Here is a 22,498-nt window from a genome sequence, read left to right on the forward strand (position 1 = left end):
CTTTTCCGATATATAAAATGATAAATCCATTTAAAGTTGGTAAATATTTGTCAAGACATTGTGTAATGCAGAATACACCTATGTAAACACTGTGTAATTAAATAATTCAATAAATACCTATGCACATTTATTTTGTTCAGGCACGTGAAGGATATGGAGATAGTAGTACACTCATTGCTTTCAAGGAACTTAAAATGTACTTGAGTGGATAAGATAAAATTATAAAGTTAATTTTTCCTTTTGTTTATGTTCTAAGTTGTTCTTAAAAGAAACCAGGTGGACTAATCATTATTAGAGATGTAATGGGGAAGTATATATCCTGAGGGTGTCATGGAATAAGAGTGCCCCATCTAGCTGGATAAAGGGAGGGATCAGCACTGGCTTTGTGGAAGACAGGGTATATGTATTGTCCTTAAGAAATTGGGTAGTGGTGTTACCAGAAATGGGATACCTAGGAGTAGAAGTGGGTTCTGAAGGGAAAATGATTCCATTTAGATTGAATGGATTTGAGGTACCAATGTGATTTTTAGAGGAAATACATACAAGCAATTGAAAATGCAGGACTAGAAATTGGAAAAAAAGGTCCTCTAGATTTGAGTCATCTGGAAGTGAGTATTGAGGAAGAACTACACGAAAGGAATTTTGGAGTAACAGCCGAGCTCTGGAGGGTTAAAAAGAGGAAGAGGAAATGAAAGGGAAGAAACAAACAGGTAAGGTATCATCTAGGAGAGAGATGTGTTTCGAATACAGAGATAACAGTTTCAAGAAGGAGGAATTAGTTAATGGTATGAAATGCCAGAGAAAGTGGAAGACACTGAGGACACCAGCAAGTTAGAGAAAGGGGAAGACAGCGAGGTCTAGGAAGTTCTTGGTGAGTTTTAACAGTGCAGTATTCAGGGAAGAAATGACAGCATTCAGGGATTAAAGCAGAAGCCACAGACCAGCTGTCCTTATGCAGACTCCGGCTTAAATTTATATTTTGTTTGGTCCATTCTGTGGTAGCTCAATGAAAATTTTAAAATATATAATTTTTGGCAACATTTAAAAATGAAAATATTTCACATAAAAGTTCAGACTTCCAAGTTTTCTTGAAAATTCTAAACATCTGGCAATACTGGGTCTGGGTTTCCTCATTGCAACAAAAATGCCTGAAAATGACTAGAGACTACACCCATTAGACAGGCCATGAGCTCTCCATTTTGCCAAGGACCATCCATCTCTTCCTAAATATTTCTTCTACCTGGCTCACTTTACTTATTTTAAGCACCTGACATTATTTGACATTTTGACATCTAGATCAGTGATTTTCAAACTAGGATGTGTCAAAGTCACCCAAGAACCATGATTGCAGGACCCTACTCCTACTGTTTCTGATTCAGTAAGTCTGGAGTGGGGGCCAAGAATTTCTCTTTCTAACAAGTTTCCAGGTAATGCTATTGCTGTTAGTCTGGGGACCACGGTTTGAAAGGTTAAAGGGTGAGTTTTAAGGAGGTGGTTCAGGAGTTTAGTGCAATGGTTAGGTGCATAGACTGCATTCAGACAGAACTAGGTTCTGCTTTTTCAACCCAGGAAATAAGGATGATAGCACCTACTTTATAGATTTCTGTTTTAATCTAAATGAGATAATGCATATAAAATATGTATCCATATTCCTCAAAGCACCTAAGCTTATTATAACTTTTCATTAAATAATTCTATTGTTGTATTGTTGCTATTACTACTGCTGTTATGTCTTTCAAGAATATTGATTCCGGGAAAGAGAAGGTCAGAGATAAGAGTGATCAGGGTCTTTTTTTTTTTTTTTAAAGAATGAAGGAAGTATAGAAGAAAATTACTATTTCCATGAGAGCCAAATTGATGGGAAGTTACCAATGGAAGGAGTAATGGTAGGGATATGAAAGCATAGAAGTTCAGTCAAGGTACTGTATTGAGATTCAAGAGGTATATATGGCATACCAGCTGGTATGAGGTAGGAAAGCTGGAGATTCATAGCATCCAACTCAGCTGTGAGCTGCTTGATAAGAAGGGAACCTCATGCAATGGGTGGCATTATCTCCATATTTTAGATGACAAATGTGAGATTCAGAGAATTTAAATATTGTTCCATTCCACACAGCTAGTAGATAAAGGTAAAAGGATTCTAACTCATTTCTTCCTTATCCTAAAACCCAAGCTCTTTGCCAGAGGTAGAAACCTCTCTTACTCAGAGACTTGTATCTCAGAGGAATCATTAAAGTTGTGGAGCTACAAAGGTACAGAGTGCATCACAGCTTGCCAGGAGCTTCCCACATAGCCTGCTGATTTGAGCCATACTTTAAGGATGCTGATTTGTGTGTTAGCTGATAATGAAGACTGAGTAAACTGTCTAAATAAGACCATACCCTCTCTTGAGTCCACTAAGGTGCTGGGCCTCCTTTTTGGTGGTTGAGACTAAAAAGATAGCAGTCCTTTCTTGACTGCTAGAGGAAATTTGCCCAGATAGTCCCTCAATTTTTTCAAGCGTTTATGATTCACTCCTGCTGGCTGAGGTTTCTGACTTGCCAATTAACAGGCCATATCATCTATATAGGAACAACTTTGAATATCAGAAAGTAAAGCCACCTCAGTGCTAAATATTTATGGCAAAAGGCAGAGGAATTTAGGTATTTTGGAAGTGCTGTAAACATATTGGAGGCCTTGCCATATGAATAGAAATTGGTTTTGGACCTTGAGTGCCAGTGGAATAGAAAAAGATGTTGGAAAGATAACATACCAAGAGCCATCAGTGCAATGGATTTAGTTGCAGTTACAATGTTTGGAATAGCTGAGGCTGTAGGATCAACAACTGAAATCACTTAGCAATAATCCACTGTAAACCTCCAGCTCCCATTAGCCTTTTCTGCTCTTCATACTTGGCTATTGTTTTAAGATATTGCATCTTGTACTATCCCTGCAGCCTTTAAGTCCTTAAGGCTGTGATTTCGTTTTCCTCCTGAGATTCTCCATTATTTCTGCTGGAGGACTACCTGGAAAAAATACAAAAAAGAATTGGGGAGTGATTTACATGTTCCTTTCGCATTTCCCTGCATTAGCTCCTCCTGATCAGGAGAATCTCCTCTGGACTTAATGTGATTTACAGTGAAATGTTGATACCAATTTGATATTCAGCAGTGAAAGCCACACACATGGTACATTGAATCACCCCAAAGGGCCCCATGTACAGGGTCATTTAGTTTTTATTCCCCACGACGAACCCTGCCTGAACCCAATTAGCTGAATCCTGGTGCCCCCCTTGCCAACCCAGTAGATTGTGATTTTGGTGCCTGTGCAACAGAATTGTAAGCGTTTTAAGTCCTTGCCCTCCCCAAAGTTCTCCAGCATGTTTGGACAGTGTGCATGACTATTATTCCCTCTTGGGAGCAGGGAAACTTTAGTTCCACTCTTAATCATCTTTTCTCTTAAAGCATCAGTATAAAGGGGAGGGAGGGATCATGAATCATGGAGAGTGAGAGCAGCTCTGTAGCAATAAGCAAGGTACAATTACTTTTTTTGTTTTGGCTGCGTTGGGTCTTCATTGCTGCATGGGGACTTTCTCTAGTTGTGGAGAGCGGGCTCTAGAGCGCAGGCTCAGTAGTTGTGGCTCACGGGCTTAAATGCTCCATGGCATGTGGGATCTTCCCGGATCAGGGCTTGAACCTGTGTCCCCTGCATTGGCAGGTGGATTCTTAACCACTGTGCCACCAGGAAAGTCCCCACTTAATTTTTTTTTTTTTTTTTTTTTTTTTTGCGGTACGCGGGCCTCTCACTGCTGTGGCCTCTCCCGTTGCGGAGCACAGGCTCCGGACGCGCAGGCCCAGCGGCCATGGCTCACGGGCTCAGCCGCTCCGCGGCATGCGGGATCCTCCCGGACCAGGGCACGAACCCGCGTCTCCTGCATCGGCAGGCGGACTCTCAACCACTGCGCCACCAGGGAAGCCCCCCACTTACTTTTAATTACGACTGGTGTAAAGGTGACTTGCAGCTCAGTGAAATGAACTTTTAATGTTTTTGGTCCACCCAGCATCCTATATTAGCAACAATGCCATCAATACTGCCAACCTATAGACTGGCAGATTAAACACTTGCCTCTCTGAGGACATAAACTGTACAAATCTGCATTACTCTGATAGAGGCCCACAGTAGGAGCCTGATAAGACCAACTGGAATTAAGCTGCTGAATGAGCCTGCACTGCTACCAATGCTGCCTGTATTAATCATCATACCAAATGTGGTAGCATATCCACCCTGCCAGATTGGGAACATGGTAAAGGACTCTGTGTTTCTGATGCACAGTTTAACTGGGTATCCTCAGGTAGTTGAGCTTGACATTCCTCTTAGCCAGATCAGAGCCCTTGTTCATTGTTTGTTCCTCCATCTAAGCATCCATCTATTCATCTAATTTAATCTTTTATTTTTTACTTATTGAACTAATATTTATTGACCCCTGGAAATTGAAAAAGAGTAAGATATATTGCCTGTCCTCCAAGGAGCTCTAGCAGGACAGAGAGCTATATAAACATGTGATATTTATACATTATGGGAACAGAGAAGAGGAGCATCTACAACCAGACTGGAGTCAGAGAAATCTTGGTTTCTGCTCACCATGGTTGCAAAATTCTCTTCTTTCAGAATCAGCCCAGGTACGTTTCTAACTATTTCTGAAAGGGAGCAGGAATTTCTGCTCACCCACTCAGAAAAGAGTCAGTCACAACCAGGACACCATTTGGGAGGTGTCTTTGAGTTCATTTCCCAGCACTCAGCCTGCAATTTGTAAATTCCTCTTCATTAACAGTCATTAAGGTAGAAGACTATCATTATGCAGCTGAGCATACAACTTGGTCAATATATTTGCTCCCAATTCCAAAAGATGTCCCAGAAATCCTCTTTATCAGCCTGATGCTGTCAAAAGACTCCCAGGACAAAGACAAAGGACTTTATTTGCAACAATAGCAGTAGCCAGACAGAATTTTCTTGAGTTAGCTCCTCAAGCCCCCATTTCTACAGGGCAATGCAAAGATGGCCAAGCAATACATTCACTCACAATGGATACCAACTCTCAGTTTAGGGAACACAGATGTTTTACAATGGTCAGTAAGCAAAACTGTCCTTTGCTTTGGAAGTAGACATTATTTCTATCATCCGAAGCTGTAGTGAGACAAACATCCTTGAAAAGATAATCCAGAGCAAAGACAGTCAGTGCCTCTGCTTGTTCTGAGGTTTCCAGTAGGTACCATAACGTAGAGATTCCTGCAAGTATGGGAACTTACATAAGGTGAAATCAACCCTTCTATCTTCATCTTCCCTTTAACCATGTTCAGCTTTTACCAGGTCATCAATTTACATTTGAATAATCCATGTTCAAGACTCCCTGGTGAGAAGCTTTGAAATTCATAAATCTGCCTTTGAATAACTGTCCCATTTTATGCTTTCTCTTTGGGAGAAATATAAAAATGGGTTAGACAGTGTAGTCATATCCTAAACTGACATAAGCAATACCTAATAATATTTATTCAGGTCTTAGACATTTTAATGTGCATGTTAAAAGTTTGTAAAACACTGAATTCACATTGCAGAAAACAAGAAGTATTGATTTTTTAAAAACTTTATTTTTAGCTTACATGTTGCAGTGGACCAAAGGAAAATGCTTCATGTACTGAGCAAAATAAAGACAATCAGTGTTTTGAAAATGAACCTGACAAAAAGACAAGTGTAAGTGTTAGAGCATTTTCTTTGTTTCTACGTTTAACAGGCAAGATATTTCTTGTTTTCTATAGAGTATAACCTAATTTCTGGCTTTGGCCTGATCAGCATATTCGGTTTTCCTGCTACTGAGCTGACATCAACTGTCTATCATTTTGAGTAGTTTTGTATGTTCGTTTTGAGAATTTTGTTTTCTGTGTTTTCGTATATATTCTTAAGTTGCTGGTGATCACCAACCATTTGGTAAACTACTTCACTTCTCCTCTCTTTTCCTGTCTGGTTCAGGCCTTCCAGAAAAACTTTCACACTCTGTTTTGGTGGTGGTTTTCAGGTCCTATTGGGCTTTTGGGGCAATAGTTTCCCCTAAGCAGTCTGAAACTACTTCAGTCATTCTTTTGATTGTCATCTTGTATACTTATTCAAGACAAGGAATCAAAAATCAATCATGTACAGGGTAATGTACAAAGAGGTAATGTTAAAGAGGTCATAGTGCTTTATGTGATAAAACCAAGAAGAACTTGAGTCTAAGGAAAGTACATATAAGTATTTTACTAAGTGTCAACTTCAGATTTCATTTATCTCTGATCAGTTGTCACAAGGTGGCCCTTATTTACTATAGCCCAATGATGTAAAATGGGGTTCCATTTTCTATTTTATTTATAAAGACACCAAACTTAATCATGAAAACAATGAAAATAAATCACAAATATTATTATTATAAACATGTATTAAATATTTAAAGCACACATAAAATTCTTTTGGGATATCATTTCATAGGAATTGCATTTATTGAGACTTCTTGAAATATACCTTAAATGATGATTCTTCTTGTCTTCTAAATCTTCTGTTAGCAAGCAGAGACAATTGTTGTCATGGCTCCATAGGCCATCAAATTTCTTTCAAATATAGGGTGATATGTCTATGATAGTCATTGAGTGGTAAATGCCAATAAAGGAACAGTTTCTCTGTTGATTATCATTTACAACCTGGACTAATCTGGCACTGCCAATTGATTGAGCTTCCTGGTGTTGACTTGGGCTTGGGATCTGGATGGAGTTCTGAGTCAGTTCTGATTATGAATTTTGATAATTACTGTGAGGAATTTAGTAAAGTAAGAAAGGTTGTATGGTGAATTGTCCTTTACCTTTATAACAGCAGGAAGCTTACAGCCAAATTTAACTATTGGCCAGTTTATAGAATGTCTCTGTTAAGGACCATTGTTTCCTCTGCCAAAACATGTTTTTGTTTTACATAGAGGATGTTATTTAAGCTATTTGAGATTGTTATAATATGCTAAATATGCTTCCAGGAAAGGAAGTCATCTAATTTGGCAGTGGCACTGTTTTTCTCCAAAAGGCAGCGAGAGGGAGGGTGGATGTCCATAGTGGACTCACAGATACTTAGAAAACAGATTTTTAGACTTCCTGGCTGTCTAAAGAGGATATCTGTATTTTTGCTTCCTGAAAATGAAGTCATCAGGGCTTAATAGGATACAAATGTGCCAACTTGTCAAACAGCTAAATTAAATAAGTGCTGGCAAATATACTAGGAAAACTTTTATGTTTTTATCATGGGAAAACATATTGCTAGCCTAGCCTATGCTATTTATACTCTGAAAGCTTTTGTTTCTTTATCTTACAGGGTGGTTAAGAGATTTTAATGAGATCCTGATTATGAACGTGTTTAGTACTGCCTGGCAAATAGTAGATTTTCATTCTATTGAAAAGAATTGCAAGTCTAACATTTATGTTATTGGATGCTTACAAATAGTTCTTAGGGTCTCCTTGGATTCATGCCTGTATTATATAACAAAGAGTTTATACCATTTTTTTTTGCCTGGAAACCACTTGGCTAAAAGAGGCTCCTGCCTTGTAGATTTCTACTTGTCACTGCTCAGAATAACTTCTGGTTGAATTAAAATAATTATCAGTGAGAATTTCTTAACTATCTTAAGAAAAAGTATTTAATTGTATGACAAACAAAAGAATAGTCATGATTATTATATGAACGTAATATATTATTGTAACTGTTTAGTTCATAGGCCATTCTTCAAAAGCAGACCTCAGTTTGGAAGTCACAATTGTGTAAATCTATTAAATATGACACTGGACATTTTTTCTTCATCTTCAGAATTAGGGTGTTAGATCAGATTATTCCTAGGAATTCTTCAGATCTAATCATTCTATGACAGTCAATAGCAGACAATAAATTATATCGTGTGAATAGAGGACCCACTGATAATATAAAGTATTTAAGCCAACAGTAGCTACTGAGCCCCACCCAAATTTAGGCGTATGTTATATATCTAGAACAACAGACAGGAACAGCTTTATTAGGCCACATTAGTTTGAGATTTCAATAGCACAATTCATAGGCCAGTGATTCTTGAAGTATGGTCCTCTAGCCAGGAGCTTTAACATCCTCTAGGGACTTGTTAGAAAAGTAAATTCTTGGGCTCCACCCTAGATCAACTAAATCAGATATTTTGGGTGTGGGACCCAGACATCTGTGTTTTAATAAGCCCTTCAAGTGATTCTTAACTGCGCTACAATTTGAGAACCACTACCATGAGTAATAAACCTCTAGGCTTCCCTTTGGGGAGTTACCATCTTTCCTGTCACATACTTTAAACCAGTCAGTTTAGGGAAGGCCAAGAAAGGGATCCAAAGATTTATAAAGCAATTAAGATAGAAGAAATTGCACCATACCGACTCTTTAGGTTTCTTGTTTGCATTTCTCGTTTTCTTCAGTGATCTGCCAAAAAAACCCTAGGGGCTGGTTTTCTAACATCATTCAGAAACATGTGTTAGTATCCTGTATTGATCTCTACTCTTTCTCAGTTGCCCATTTTTTACTGTAGCTTAATTTGTAAAGGTCTTTTGGAAGCTATTTTGCCAGGTGGGAGGTGTCTTCCCTTCAGGTATTGATTCACAGAAATAACAATCTGAAATAACTTTCAATCGCATTTGTTACCTGTGTCCAGCAGGGAATGTTCCCCGCTTTTGTTATACTTTTAACCTGATTTCAATATGTTTGGAGATGTTTTTCCCATTATTGAGGCTTAGACAACTGATTTCTGCTCCTTACAAAGCAGTGTTTTCAAGTGAAGACTTTATCTTTGCTCTGGTTTAAGGGCTTAAGTGAATCTTGGTGTTGCCACCGGTCATACGATGTAGAAAATCCTGGAGTTACAAAGGGCAATACAATTTGCAAAATCTGTTGTAGACGTGTTTTCCAGAACTGATGAAATTATGTAAATCTAGTGAGAAAATTAAAATTTAGAAAATGAAAAAAGACATCATTGAGAATTTTAGACCTTTATTGAGGAAGAAGTAGTTTACATTTAATGTGATTCCTTCTGTTGACTGAAAAAAAAAAAAAAGCACAACGTAAGAGTTGTGAGTTAAGTTTTATTTGGGGCAAAATGAGGTCTATAGCCCTATAACATTTCAGAGAGCTCTGAGAAACTGCTCCAAAGAGGCAGGGGGAGAGGTCATTGTATATATGATTTTAGTGAAGGGAGATACATGCAGTCAAGCACACGTTTTGGCAGAGGCTAGCTGCTAGTCATGAGGAGCAAATGGTACCGTTAATGATTTTAGTGCTTTTCTAGATATGAGGAGATGCAAGAATTGGGCTCATAAAATCTTCTCCTTAAAATATCTAACAATCTAAAGGCCTGTTCTGCCAGTTTTTCCCAGAGCACAGAGTGCCTCATTCCTTATCTCCACCCTGAACTTCTTTCAGGGGGTGTTGAAGGTCAGTGGCTACAGTGGCTAGGGACCTAATCCTTGTAGAGGCAGATGGCAAGTGCCAATTTTTAGTTGACACTTCCTTTATTTTTATTTTATTCCTATTATTCTCTTGATCAATTTTAAATAGAAGTATCTTTTAGGGGTGTGTTCTGTGTTTAAATAAACCTAGTAAACAAAAGGTAAAATTTGGAGATTTGGTCTTCCAGAGTCCTAGTGAGAAACAATGAGTATTTTTAATCAGATCATAGAAAGAAGAGAGAACTTAAAGAAAGAATTGGCAGGACTGGCAACTAAGTAGATTGAAAGTTAGGTGGTACCAGAACAAAACTGGAGATGTTTAGGTTGACTAATGGATAAATAGGGTAAATTCAATGATGACATATTAATTTTAAGATAATAGTGGAACAGCTAAGAGGAAATATTTTTGGAGCAGTTGGACATATTTGTTGAGAACAAAGTGTGATATCAAAAGCAGGACAGTATGATAGAGTGAAAAGAGCAAAAGATCTATAGTCAGAGACCAGAGTTTATACCTTGGCTCTATCACTAATTAGTCATGTGACCTTGAAGAGATTAAATGAGCTCTATTTTTGTTTGTAAAATGTAGATAATACCTATTTTGCCTATCTTATAGGGGTACAATAAGGAGCAAAACAAATAGTTATATGTGAAAGGACTGACAGCTAAATACTTTGGTTATTTCATAACATTTGGAGACATGACCAGAGTGTTAAATGCCCCTTGAAAATATTTTAAGTTTTAGATAATTTTTTAGTTGTTTGGTATTTTAAACCTAATTTCTTAAGCAGAAAACAGATTCTTGTCAATCTTGTGCATTATAACTAGTTAGTAAAGGGACTAAGTGAATACCAGGCGAATACAACAATGGATAGGTAGGACAGAAAGTTGGGTCTCTTCTAACAAGAATAGAGAGGGAATCAGATGGTGAGAAACTTCACTCTAGGAAACATATCAGACTGAAAAGGAAGCATGGTATAGGAATAAGTCATAATTGGAAGCCAGAGAACTTGGGTTGATTTCTTTGGACTCTTACTATCTGGGTGTTCTTGGGCAAATCACTTGGCCAATCTCTGCCTCAGTTTTCTAATCTAAAGTGAAGGACTTTGACTAGATAATTTATGGGTCCTTTTAAGTTATAATGACACTTTCACAGAATAAGGAAATTATTAATTTTAGAGAATCCCAACATTGCCCTTAATTATTTTTCAGACTAAATTGTAATTGTTAATGTACTATGTTGAACATCCACACCTTCTGATTAAGAATAATTTTGCAGTTCAGCTGTATTTCTCTGTTTACTGTCCTTGCCAATATTTATAAGGAAACTTCTTTTGTGGAGAAAAAGAAGCCACGGGAAAGAAGGTTTTTTATGGTGGTTTGTTTTAGGGGATGAGAACATTTTTTTGTGTACATTAGATACTCTGCTTGGTCCTTATTTGAAAAGTGATGGGCTTCCCTGGTGGTGCAGTGGTTGAGAGTCCGCCTGCTCACGCAGGGGACACGGGTTCGTGCCCCGGTCCGGGAGGATCCTACATGCCGCGGAGCGGCTGGGCCCGTGAGCCATGGCCGCTGAGCCTGTGCGTCCGGAGCCTGTGCTCCGCAATGGGAGAGGCCACAACAATGAGAGGCCCGCGTACCGCAAAAAAAAAAAAAAAAAAAAAAAAAAAGAAAAAAACAAATAAAAGTGATGGTTCAGAATGAATCTTCCTGGAGAACTAAGGTAAAAAATAGCACAGAATCAGAGAATTTAAAGTAATTTTTTTTTTTTTTTTTTTGTGGTAGGCGGGCCTCTCACTGCTGTGGTCTCTCCCCCTGCGGAGCACAGGCTCTGGACGCGCAGGCCCAGCAGCCACGGGTCACGGGCCCAGCCGCTCCGCGCGGGATCCTCCCGGACCGGGGCACGAACCCGCGCCCCCCGCATCGGCAGGCGGACCCTCAACCACTGCGCCACCAGGGAAGCCCTAAAGTAATTTTAATGGTAATCCAGGGCAATGACTTTCCTCAGTCTTAAATCTCCTCTTCTGCTGCCCTGATAAAGGGGAATCTATCATCTGCTGGAAAGTCTCTAGTTATATTATATGTCTATTACATATCTATATTTACCACCTCCCAAAGTAGCTCATTCCATCTGGGCAAGTTTAAGTATTATGTGGTTATTCTTTTTTTTTTTAAAGAAAGATTTTTAATTTTATTTTAAAATTAATTTATTTATTTATTTATTTATTTTTGGCTGCGTTGGGCCTTCATTGCTGCGCACAGGCTTTCTGTAATTGCGGTGAGCAGGGGCTACTCTTCGTTGCGGTGCACAGGCTTCTCATTGCGGTGGCTTCTCTTGTTGTGGACCACGGGCTCTAGGCACCCTGGCTTCAGTAGTTGTGGCATGCGGTCTCAGTAGTTGTGCCTCGCAGGCTCTAGAGCACAGGCTCAGTAGTTGTGGTGCACGGGCTTAGCTGCCCCGTGGCATGTGGAATCTTCCCGCACCAGGGCTCAAACCGGTGTCCCCTGCATTGGCAGGTGGATTCTTAACCACTGCTCCACCAAGGAAGTCCCTCTGTGGTTATTCTTATTAAACTCGTGATATTCAAATTATTTTAGTATTGATTATATATTTTCTATTTTCTAATGCCAGAGTTAAGTGGCAAACTTCTAAGTATCTGGAATTAATGGGGGAATAATCGTTTTTATTTTATTTCTTTAATGGAATACTGTGGTTAACTCTGGCTACTTTTGTTTACTTATTTAAAATATCGAATGTAATTACTCCTCATTTCCAGGTTGATGAGGATACTGTGCTTTGCCTTTGAGCATCTTGTAGTGCCTCAGGGTCAGTGTTCCGCCTTTTAAAGATTAATGACTGGACTTCTGTACTAGCATTGCTGGAGATCAGGTTTCTTGTTACTAACTTTGACATATTCATAAAGCTATTTCTAAACTAGTCAATCCAAATATCAATTTATCTATTAGCTGCCTCTAAAGCAACACAAATACTATAGAAATGAGATTCTGATCATTTGATATATCTGTATTTAGGAGCCTGGTTTTTACATACGTTTGAAAACAGCAGTATGTACTCTGTTCAGATAAAGAACAGAATATCTTAGAGCCAGATGTTTGCAGTTTATGGTATTTACTACCTGGATCAATGAGTTCACTGATTTTGAAAGTGCAGTAGATCACCATTATAACAATAATGGGATGCGACTTGGAGTTAGATGATCGAGGTTCACATCCTGGCTTATCTACTCAGTCAATGGAGTACCCATTATGCACTGGTTTACCAACTCAGTAGCTGTATAAATTTGGGCAAGTCAATTTTCTAAGCCTCAGTTTCATCATCTGCAAAACTAAACTTATTTCACTGGTCGGGAATACTTAATGATAATAGGTATGTGAGTGTACCTAATCATAGCCTGCTTAATAAAAAGTTAATGCTTAATCCGAAAACTATATTTTATATATTTATAAATACCGTGGTTAGTGTAAATCACATCTTTAGTAAACAAGCTGTATTAAAAGCAATAGATTGCAAATTTCATGTTGACTTCTGACTATAACCTTATTTTAAAATGAAATAGTTTCCCTGGGATACATTTTATTCATTTATTTGTAAAAGTCTTTATTTAGCATCTGCTATGTTTTGGACACTGTCCTAAACACTGGTGATATACCCATGGACAAAACAGACAAACTTCTTATTCTCAGGAATAAATTTCAAAAAATAAGAGAGGAATAAAGAATATAATTTCAGATTGTGATAATTGCTAAGAAGGAAATAAGCAGTATTATTTAATGGAGAATGATGGAAGGGAATCTAACTTAAGGAGGTCAGGTGAAGAAGGCTTTACTGAAGTGGTAACATCTAAACAGAGACTTGGATGATGAGAAAGAGCCAGCCACGTGAAGATCCAGGGGAAGAGAGTTTCTGGCAGGCAGAACAACAAATTCAAGGCCCCGAGGAAGAATGAGAGTGAAATACTGTTATTTGAGAAAGAGATAGCAGGCAAGTACGATGGGGTGTAGGAAGGTGGAATGTGGAAGGGCATTTAGGAATACTACTGAGGTTATTTACATTAACTGGAAAGCAAAATTGCATTTCAGACCATATAGCTTTCTTGATTTGTGATCTGTGCACACCTATTTGAATTTCTGTACTCTGTTCAACTCATAGCATTGTATAATAGTGGGAAACATTGATCCTCATGAGGAATATACTTGATGTTCAACGAAGTTTATATAAACTGATTTGTTAGGGAAACAGAATTTTTATAGGATGATTTCATGATTTATAGTTTACTATACAAAATTATCTCAATTTTAAAAGTGTTTTAGATTTTAGTGATAATAATAAAGCAGGAGTTACTGGTTATCAATTAGCTATATTCCATTTCATTTATATAAGTAAAATTTACATGCATTTCTGGTCTATACAATGAAAAATCATGAGAAAGTAGGTGAAAAGTGAACATTTCTTGATTTCTGTAGCAATTTTTGATTCACTCAAATTTTTTTTTTTAGAGATTATAGAGCAGCTTTATTGCAGATACTTTAAGTATTATTTGGTCTATCCTTGCAGGTTCTTCATAAAGAGTATACCAAAAAAAGAAGGGCAGTTAAATGAAGACCAGTAACAACCATGTCCAACATCATTCAGTTCAAGCTCTACATGACTTCTTTTTGGTTACCATATTGTAGGTGTGCAGCCCTCTACAAACACATTATCTCTGCAGAACAGGATATCTCACAGACTGAAATAGAATGTGGTAACAATATTGCCATTTAAATCTACAAACAGCCAATCTAACAAAGGCAGGCCCCAAGAGACCTCCTGCTTGCGACTTTACTGGGGGAATAGAGACCATTCATCAGAAGCCCCTTCTCTGCCCTCTCCCAACTTATTTCCCTCAGCAACGGTGCTGCCCACCTTCACTTCTGCTTTTTTTGTTTAACATCTTTATTGGAGTATAATTGCTTTACAATGATGCATTAGTTTCTGCTTTACAACAAAGTGAATCAGTTATACATATACGTATGTTACCATATCTCTTCCCTCTTGCGTCTCCATCCCTCCCACCCTCCCTACCCCACCCCTCTAGGTGGTCACAATCCACCTAGCTGATCTCCCTGTGCCATGCGGCTGCTTCCCACAAGCTATCCACCCTACGTTTGGTAGTATATATATGTCTATGCCACTCTCTCACATCGTCACAGCTTACCCTTCCCCCTCCCCATATACTCAAGTCCATGCTTTAGTAGGTCTATGTTTTATGCCTGTCCTACCCCTAGTATCTTCATGACATTTTTTTTTCTTAGATTCCATATATATGTGTTAGCATACAGTATTTGTTTTTCTCCTTCTGACTTACTTCTCTCTGTATGACAGACTCCAGGTCCATCCACCTCACTACAAATAACTCAGTTTCATTTCTTTTTATGGCTGAGTAATATTCCATTGTATATATGTGCCATATCTTCTTTATCCATTCATCTGTTGATGGACACTTAGGTTGCCTCCATGTCCTGGCTATTGTAAATAGAGCTGCAATGAACATTTTGGTACATGACTCTTTTTGAATTATGGTTTTCTCAGGGTATATGCCCAGTACTGGGATTGCTGGGTCATATGGTAGTTCTATTTGTAGTTTTTTAAGGAACCTCCATACTGTTCTCCATAGTGGATGTATCAATTTACATTCCCACCAGCAGTGCAAGAGTGTTCCCTTTTCTCCACACCCTCTCCAGCATTTATTGTTCCTAGATTTTTTGATGATGGCCATTCTGACCGGTGTGAGATGATATCTCATTGTAGTTTTGATTTGCATTTCTCTAATGATTAATGATGTTGAGCATTCTTTCACGTGTTTGTTGGCAATCTGTATATCATCTTTGGAGAAATGTCTGTTTAGGTCTGCTGCCCATTTTTGTATTGGGTTGTTTGATTTTTGTTACTGAGCTGCATGAGTTCCTTATAAATTTTGGAGATTAATCCTTGGCCAGTTGCTTCATTTGCAACTATTTTCTCCCATTCTGAGGGTTGTCTTTTGGTCTTCTTTGTGGTATCCTTTGCTGTGCAAAAGCTTTTAAGTTTCATTAGGTCCCATTTGTTTATTTTTGTTTTTATTTCCATTTCTCTAAGAGGTGGGTCAAAAAGGATCTTGCTGTGATTTGTGTCATAGAGTGTACTGCCTATGTTTTCCTCTAAGAGTTTGATAGTGTCTGGCTTTACATTTAGGTCTATAACTCATTTTGAGTTTATTTTTGTGTATGGTATTAGGGAGTGTTCTAATTACATGTACTGGTCCAGTTTTCCCAACACTACATATGGAAGAGGCTGTCTTTCCTCCACTGTATATTCTTGCCTCCTTTATCAAAGATAAGGTGACCATATGTGTGTGGGTTTATCTCTGGGCTTTCTATCCTGTTCCATTGATCTGTATTTCTGTTTTTGTGCCAGTACCATACTGTCTTGATTACAGTAGCTTTGTAGTATAGTCTGAAGTCAGGGAGCCTGATTCCTCCAGCTCCATTTTTCTTTCTCGAGATTGCTTTGGCTCTTCTGGGTCTTTTGTGTTTCCATACAAATTGTGAAATTTTTTGTTCTAGTTCAGTAAAAAATGCCAGTGGTAGTTTGATAGGCATTGCATTGAATCTGTAGATTGCTTTGGGTAGTAGAGTCATTGTCACAAGGTTGATTCTTCCAATACATGAACATAGTATATCTCTCCATCTATTTGGATCATCTTTAATTTCTTTCATCAGTGTCTAATAATTTTCTGCATACAGGTCTTTTGTCTCCTTAGGTAGGTTTATTCCTAGATATTTTATTATTTTTGTTGCAATGGTAAATGGGAGTGTTTTCTTAATTTCACTTTCAGATTTTTCATCATTAGTGTATAAGAATGCCAGAGATTTCTGTGCATTAATTTTGTATTCTGCTACTTTACCAAATTCATTGATTGCTCTACTAGTTTTCTGGTAGCATCCTTAGAATTCTCTGTGTATAGTATCATGTCATCTGCAAACAGTGACAGCTTTACTTCTTCTTTTATGATTTGGATTCCTTTTATTTCTTTATCTTCTCTGATTGCTGTGGCTAGAACTTCCAGAACTATGTTGAATAAGAGTGGTGAGAGTGTGCAACCTTGTCTTGTTCCTGATCTTAGTGGAAATGGTTTCAGTTTTTCACCATTGAGAACGATGCTGGCTGTGGGTTTGTCATATATGGCCTTTATTATGTTGAGGAAAGTTCCCTCTATGCCTACTTTCTGGAGGGTTTTTATCATAAATGGGTGTTAAATTTTGTCAAAAGCTTTCTCTGCATCTATTGAGATGATCATATGTTTTTTTCTCCTTCAGTTTGTTGATACGGTTTATCACATTGATTGATTTGCATATATTGAAGAATCCTTGCATTCCTGGAATGAACCCCACTTGATCATGGTGTATGCTCCCTTTAATGTGCTGTTGGATTCTGTTTGCTAGTATTTTGTTGAGGAGTTTTGCATCTATGTTCATCAGTGATATTGGCCTGTAGTCCTTTCTTTGTGACATCTTTGTCTGGTTTTGGTATCAGGGTTATGGTGGCCTCATAGAATGAGTTTGGGAGTGTTCCTCCCTCTGCTATCTTTTGGAAGAGTTTGAGAAGGAGTGGTGTTAGCTCTTCTCTAAATGTTTGATAGAATTCGCCTGTGAAGCAATCTGGTCCTGGGCTTTTGTTTATTGGAAGATTTTTAATCACAGTTTCAATTTCAGTGCTAGTGATTGGTCTGTTCATATTTTCTATTTTTTCCTGCTTTAGTCTCGGCAGGTTGTGCATTTCTAAGAATTTTTCCATTTCTTCCAGGTTGTCCATTTTATTGGCATACAGTTGCTTGTAGTAATCTCTCATAATCTTTTGTATTTCTGCAGTGTCCATTGTTACCTCTCCTTTTTCATTTGTAATTCTATTGATTTGAGTCTTCTCCCTTTTTTTCTTGATGAGTCTGGCTAATGGTTTATCAATTTTGTTTATCTTCTCAAAGAACCAGCTTTTAGTTTTATTGATCTTTGCTATTGTTTCCTTCATTTCTTTTTCATTTATTTCTGATCTGATCTTTATGATTTCTTTCCTTCTGCTAAATTTGGGGTTTTTTTGTTTTTCTTTCTCTAACTGCTTTACGTGCAAGGTTAGCTTGTTTATTCGAGATGTTTCCTGTTTCTTAAGGTAGGATTGTATTGCTATAAACTTCCCTCTTCGAACTGCTTTTGCTGCATCCCATAAGATTTGGGTTGTCGTGTCTCCATTGTCATTTGTTTCTAAGTATTTTTTGATTGCCTCTTTGATTTCTTCAGTGATCACTTCGTTATTAAGTAGTGTATTGTTTAGCCTCCATGTGTTTGTATTTTTTATAGATCTTTTCCTGTAATTGATATCTAGTCTCATAGCATTGTGTTCAGAAAAGATACTTGATATGATTTCAATTTTCTTAAATTTACCAAGGCTAGATTTGTGACCCAAGATATGATCTATCCTGGAGAATGTTCCATGAGCCCTTGAGAAAAATGTGTATTCTGTTGTTTTTGGATGGAATATCCTATAAATATCAATTAAGTCCATCTTGTGTAATGTATCATTTAAAGCTTGTGTTTCCTTATTTATTTTCATTTTGGATGATCTGTCCATTGGTGAAAGTGGGGTGTTAAAGTCCCCTACTATGATTGTGTTACTGTGGATTTCCCCTTTTATGGCTGTTAGTATTTGCCTTATGTATTGAGGTACTCCTATGTTGGGTGCATAAATATTTACAGTTGTTATATCTTCTTCATGGATCGATCCCTTGATCATTATGTAGTGTCCTTCTTTGTCTCTTGCAATAGTCTTTATTTTAAAGTCTTTTTTGTCTGATATGAGAATTGCTACTCCAGCTTTCTTATGATTTCCATTTGCATGGAATATCTTTTTCATCCCCTCACATTCCGTCTGTATGTGTCCCGAGGTCTGAAGTGGGTCTGTTGTAGACAGCATATATATGGGTCTTGTTATTGTATCCATTCAGCCAGTCTGTGTCTTTTGGTGGGAACATTTAATCCATTTACATTTAAGGTAATTATCGATATGTATGTTCCTATTACCATTTACTTAATTGTTTTGAGTTTGTTCCTATAGGTTTTTTCCTTCTCTTGTGTGTCTTGCCTAGAGAAATTCCTTTAGCATTTGTTGTAAAGCTGGTTTGGTGGTGCTGGACTCTGTCAACTTTTGCTTGTCTGCGAAGGTTTTAATTTCTCCATCAAATCTGAATGAGATCCTTGCTGGGTAGAGTAATCTTCGTTGTAGATTTTTCTCCTTCATCACTTTAAATATGTCCTGCCACTCCCTTCTGGCTTGCAGAGTTTCTGCTGAAAGATCAGCTGCTAACCTTATGGGGATTCCCTTGTGTGTTATTTGTTGTTTTTCCCTTGCTGCTTTTAATATGTTTTCTTTGTATTTAATTTTTGATAGTTTGATTAATATGTATCTTGGTGTGTTTCTTTTTGGATTTTTCCTATATGGGACTCTCTGTGCTTCCTGGACTTGATTAACTATTTCCTTTCCCATATTATGGAAGTTTTCAAGTATAATCTCTTCAAATATTTTCTCAGTCCCTTTTTTTTCTCTTCTTCTTCTGGGACTGCTATAATTTGAATGTTGGTGCATTTAATATTGTCCCAGAGGTCTCTGAGACTGTCCTCAGTTCTTTTCATTCTTTTTTCTTTATTCTGCTCTGCAGTAGTTATTTCCACTGTTTTATCTTCCAGGCCACTTATCCGTTCTTCTGCCTCAGTTATTCTGCTATTGATCCCATCTAGAGTATTTTTAATTTCATTTATTGTGTTCCTCATCGTTGGTTGCTTCCTCTTTATTTCTTCTAGCTCCTTGTTAAATGTTTCTTGCATTTTGTCTATTCTATTTCCAAGATTTTGGATCATCTTTACTATCATTATTCTGAATTCTTTTTCAGGTAGACTGCCTATTTCCTCTTCATTTGTTAGGTCTGGTGGGTTTTTATCTTGCTCCTTCATGTGCTGTGTGTTTTTCTGTCTTTTCATTTTGCTTATCTTACTGTGTTTGGGGTCTCCTTTTTGCAGGCTGCAGTTTCGTAGTTCCCGTTGTTTTTGGTGTCTGTCCCCAGTGGCTAAGGTTGGTTCAGTGGGTTGTGTAGGCTTTCTGGTGGTGGGGACTAGTGCCTGTGTTCTGGTGGATGAGGCTGGATCTTGTCTTTCTGGTGGGCCGGTGCACCTCTGGTGGTGTGTTTTGGGTGTCTGTAGCCTTATTAAGATATTAGGCAGCCTCTCTGGTAATGGATGGGGCTGTGTTCCTGTCTTGTTAGTTGTTGAGCATAGGGTGTCCAGCACTGTAGCTTGAGTGAAGCTGGGTCTCTGTGTTGAGATGGAGATCTCTGGGATCTTTTCACCATTTGATATTACATTGACCTGGGAGGTCTCTTGTGGACCCGTGTCCTGAAGTTGGTTCTCCCACCTCAGAGACACAGCCCTGACGCCTGGCTGGGGCACCAAAAACCTTTAATCCACATGGATCAGAATAAAAGGGAGAATAAATAGAAAGGAAAGAAAGGAAGGAAGGAAGGAAGGAAGGAAGAAAGGAAGGATAGAGGGAGAAAGGAAGAAAGGGAGGCAGGAAGGGAGGAAGTAAGGGAGAAAGGAAGGAAGAAAGGAATAAATAAAGGAAGAAGGAAAGAAAGAAGATAAAATAAAGTAGGATAAAATTAAGTTATTAAAATAAAAAATAATTATTAAGAAGCAAAATTTTTTAAAGTTAAAAAATCACAAAAAAACAGGACGGTCAGAACCCTAGGACAAATGGTGAAAGCAAAGCTCTACAGGCAAAATCTCACACAGCAGCACACACATATACACTCACAGAAAAAGAAAAAGGAGAAAATAATAATATATCTTGTTCCCGAAGTCCACCTCCTCAACTTGGGATGATTCGCTGTCTATTCGGGTATTCCACAGATGCAGGGCACTTCAAGTTGATTGTGGAGCTTTAATCTGCTGCTTCTGAGGCTGCTGGGAGAGACTTCCCCCTCTCCTCTTTGTTCGCACAGCTCCTGGGGTTCAGCTTTGGACTTGGCCTCGCCTCTGCGCGTTGGTCACCCGAGGGCGTTTGCTCTTTCTCAGATAGGACGGGGTTAAAGGAGCAGCTGATTTGGGGGCTCTGGCTCAGGCTGGTGGGAGGGAGGGGTATGGATGTGGGGAGAGCCTGCGGTGGCAGAGGCCACCATGACGTTGCACCAGCCTGAGGTGTGCCGTGCGTTCTCCCGGGGAAGTTGTCCCTGGATCCCGGGACCCTGGCAGTGGTGGGCTGCACAGGCTCCCGGGAGGGGAGGTGTGGAGAGTGACCTGTGCTTGCACACAGGCTTCTTGGTGGCGGTAGCAGCAGCCTTAGCGTCTCATGCCCATCTCTGGTGTCCGCGCTGATAGTCGCAGCTCACACCCGTTTCTGGAACTCCTTTAAGTGGCTTGCTTAATCCCCTCTCCTCTAGCACCAGGAAACAAAGAGGCCAGAAAAAGTCTCTTGTGTCTTTGGCAGCTCTGCGCCCATCTCTGGAGCTCCTTTCAGCGGCGCGCTTAAACCCCTCTCCTCACGCACCAGGAGACAAAGAGGAAAGAAAAAGTCTCTTGTCTCTTCGGCAGCTCTGTGCCCATCTCCACTCAAAATTTTTTAATTTAATTTTTATGTTTCTCTTACAAAGAATCACACACATTTAACAAGTGCAGAATACATAGACTATGGCCTTGGATGATTCGATTTCAGAATCCAGTACTATCCAGATATTTTTTCATCATGGGAATTCTTTGGAAAAGTCAGTTCTTTTCTAGTTGATCTGAATTTCCTATTTGACTCTGGAGACTTTAGAAATGAGGGCAGGCATTTTGCCATGACCTGCCTGCAGTCTATTTATTTTACTAAGTTAACAAGCTTTGCAGATGTCACTTGTGTGCCTGCTGTCCTGGGTGAATGGGGAACAGACAGACTGGGATGAGAGTCCACATGGGTAGATATCTTTAGTTATTTTCCTCGGAGATAATCTTTCTTTTAGAGAGTCCATTCCTTCTGGGTTGCTCCCAAGGTCCTTATAAGCTAGGTAGGACTCAGTATAGGAGCCCATAGACATGCCTATCTTTTTAGGGGGATCACAAATTGTTTATACTGAGTCTGCATGGAGTCTAGGCTACCTTTGGCTAGAGAGGAGGGCCTTTTGGCTCTGTCTGTGCCATACTCTCAAGCTGGACTAGGGGAGGCCGAAACTGCCTCAGGATTTGAGGTATGGTGAGATGAAAAGCTCACTGATTTTGCACTCCAAGTTGGAGGCATGTAGGTGCTGTGTCATCTAGGGAAAATTCTATAATCTCAGGGAGCTTCAGTTTCTTCATCTATGTAATGGGAATTATATTTCCTTTCTACAGGGTGTTGTGACCATGAGAGATAATATGTAACGTATTTGCCACAATACTTCAGGTAATAGCCGCTTGATAAATTACAGCTATTAGAAATAAAAATGCTTTTATTTATCACTATGCTTCTATCACAAGGGCAGATACCTAGTTTCGGCAGCATGCAGTGGTTGTTGCAGCACTTTAGCTGGAAACTGTCCTTTTCCATTATAAATAGGGTTGTTCCAAACCAACATTCTTGTATCAGACTGGATTTGCCAATAAAAACATTATAGCTGCATATATCTTCAGCTACATGTACCAATCTATTTCTTTCTTACATATATTTATTTTACTATATATTATATATTTTTCTTTCATAAATATATATATAATAGTTACTATATGCATATATGGTTCTCACATGGACAAACAATGCATAGTATAGGTGTTTTTTCTGAACTTTTGAATTTATTTTTTATACAGCAGATTCTTATTAGTTATCTATTTTATACATATTAGTGTATACATGTCAATCCCAATCTCCCAATTCATCACACACACACACACACACACACACACACACACACACA

The 22,498-nt window shown here is 38.6% G+C and overlaps 1 protein-coding gene across 12 annotated transcripts in view; it reads left to right on the plus strand.

Annotated features, from left to right (window-relative positions):
• Positions 1 to 22,498, plus strand: part of DLG2 (discs large MAGUK scaffold protein 2) — a 2,077,851-nt gene that overhangs the window by 433,876 nt on the left and 1,621,477 nt on the right. For 10 of the 12 annotated variants that reach the window (XM_067038359.1, XM_067038349.1, XM_067038350.1 and 7 more), the window contains one exon: positions 5,632 to 5,727. The exons of the other annotated variants lie outside the window; for them this stretch is intronic. In XM_067038359.1, coding sequence (XP_066894460.1) covers positions 5,632 to 5,727 — 96 coding nt within the window. The remainder of the gene's footprint in view (positions 1 to 5,631; positions 5,728 to 22,498) is intronic. 12 annotated transcript variants of the gene reach the window in all.

Source organism: Kogia breviceps, chromosome 7, assembly GCF_026419965.1.
Source record: "Kogia breviceps isolate mKogBre1 chromosome 7, mKogBre1 haplotype 1, whole genome shotgun sequence".
Lineage (NCBI taxonomy): Eukaryota > Metazoa > Chordata > Mammalia > Artiodactyla > Physeteridae > Kogia > Kogia breviceps.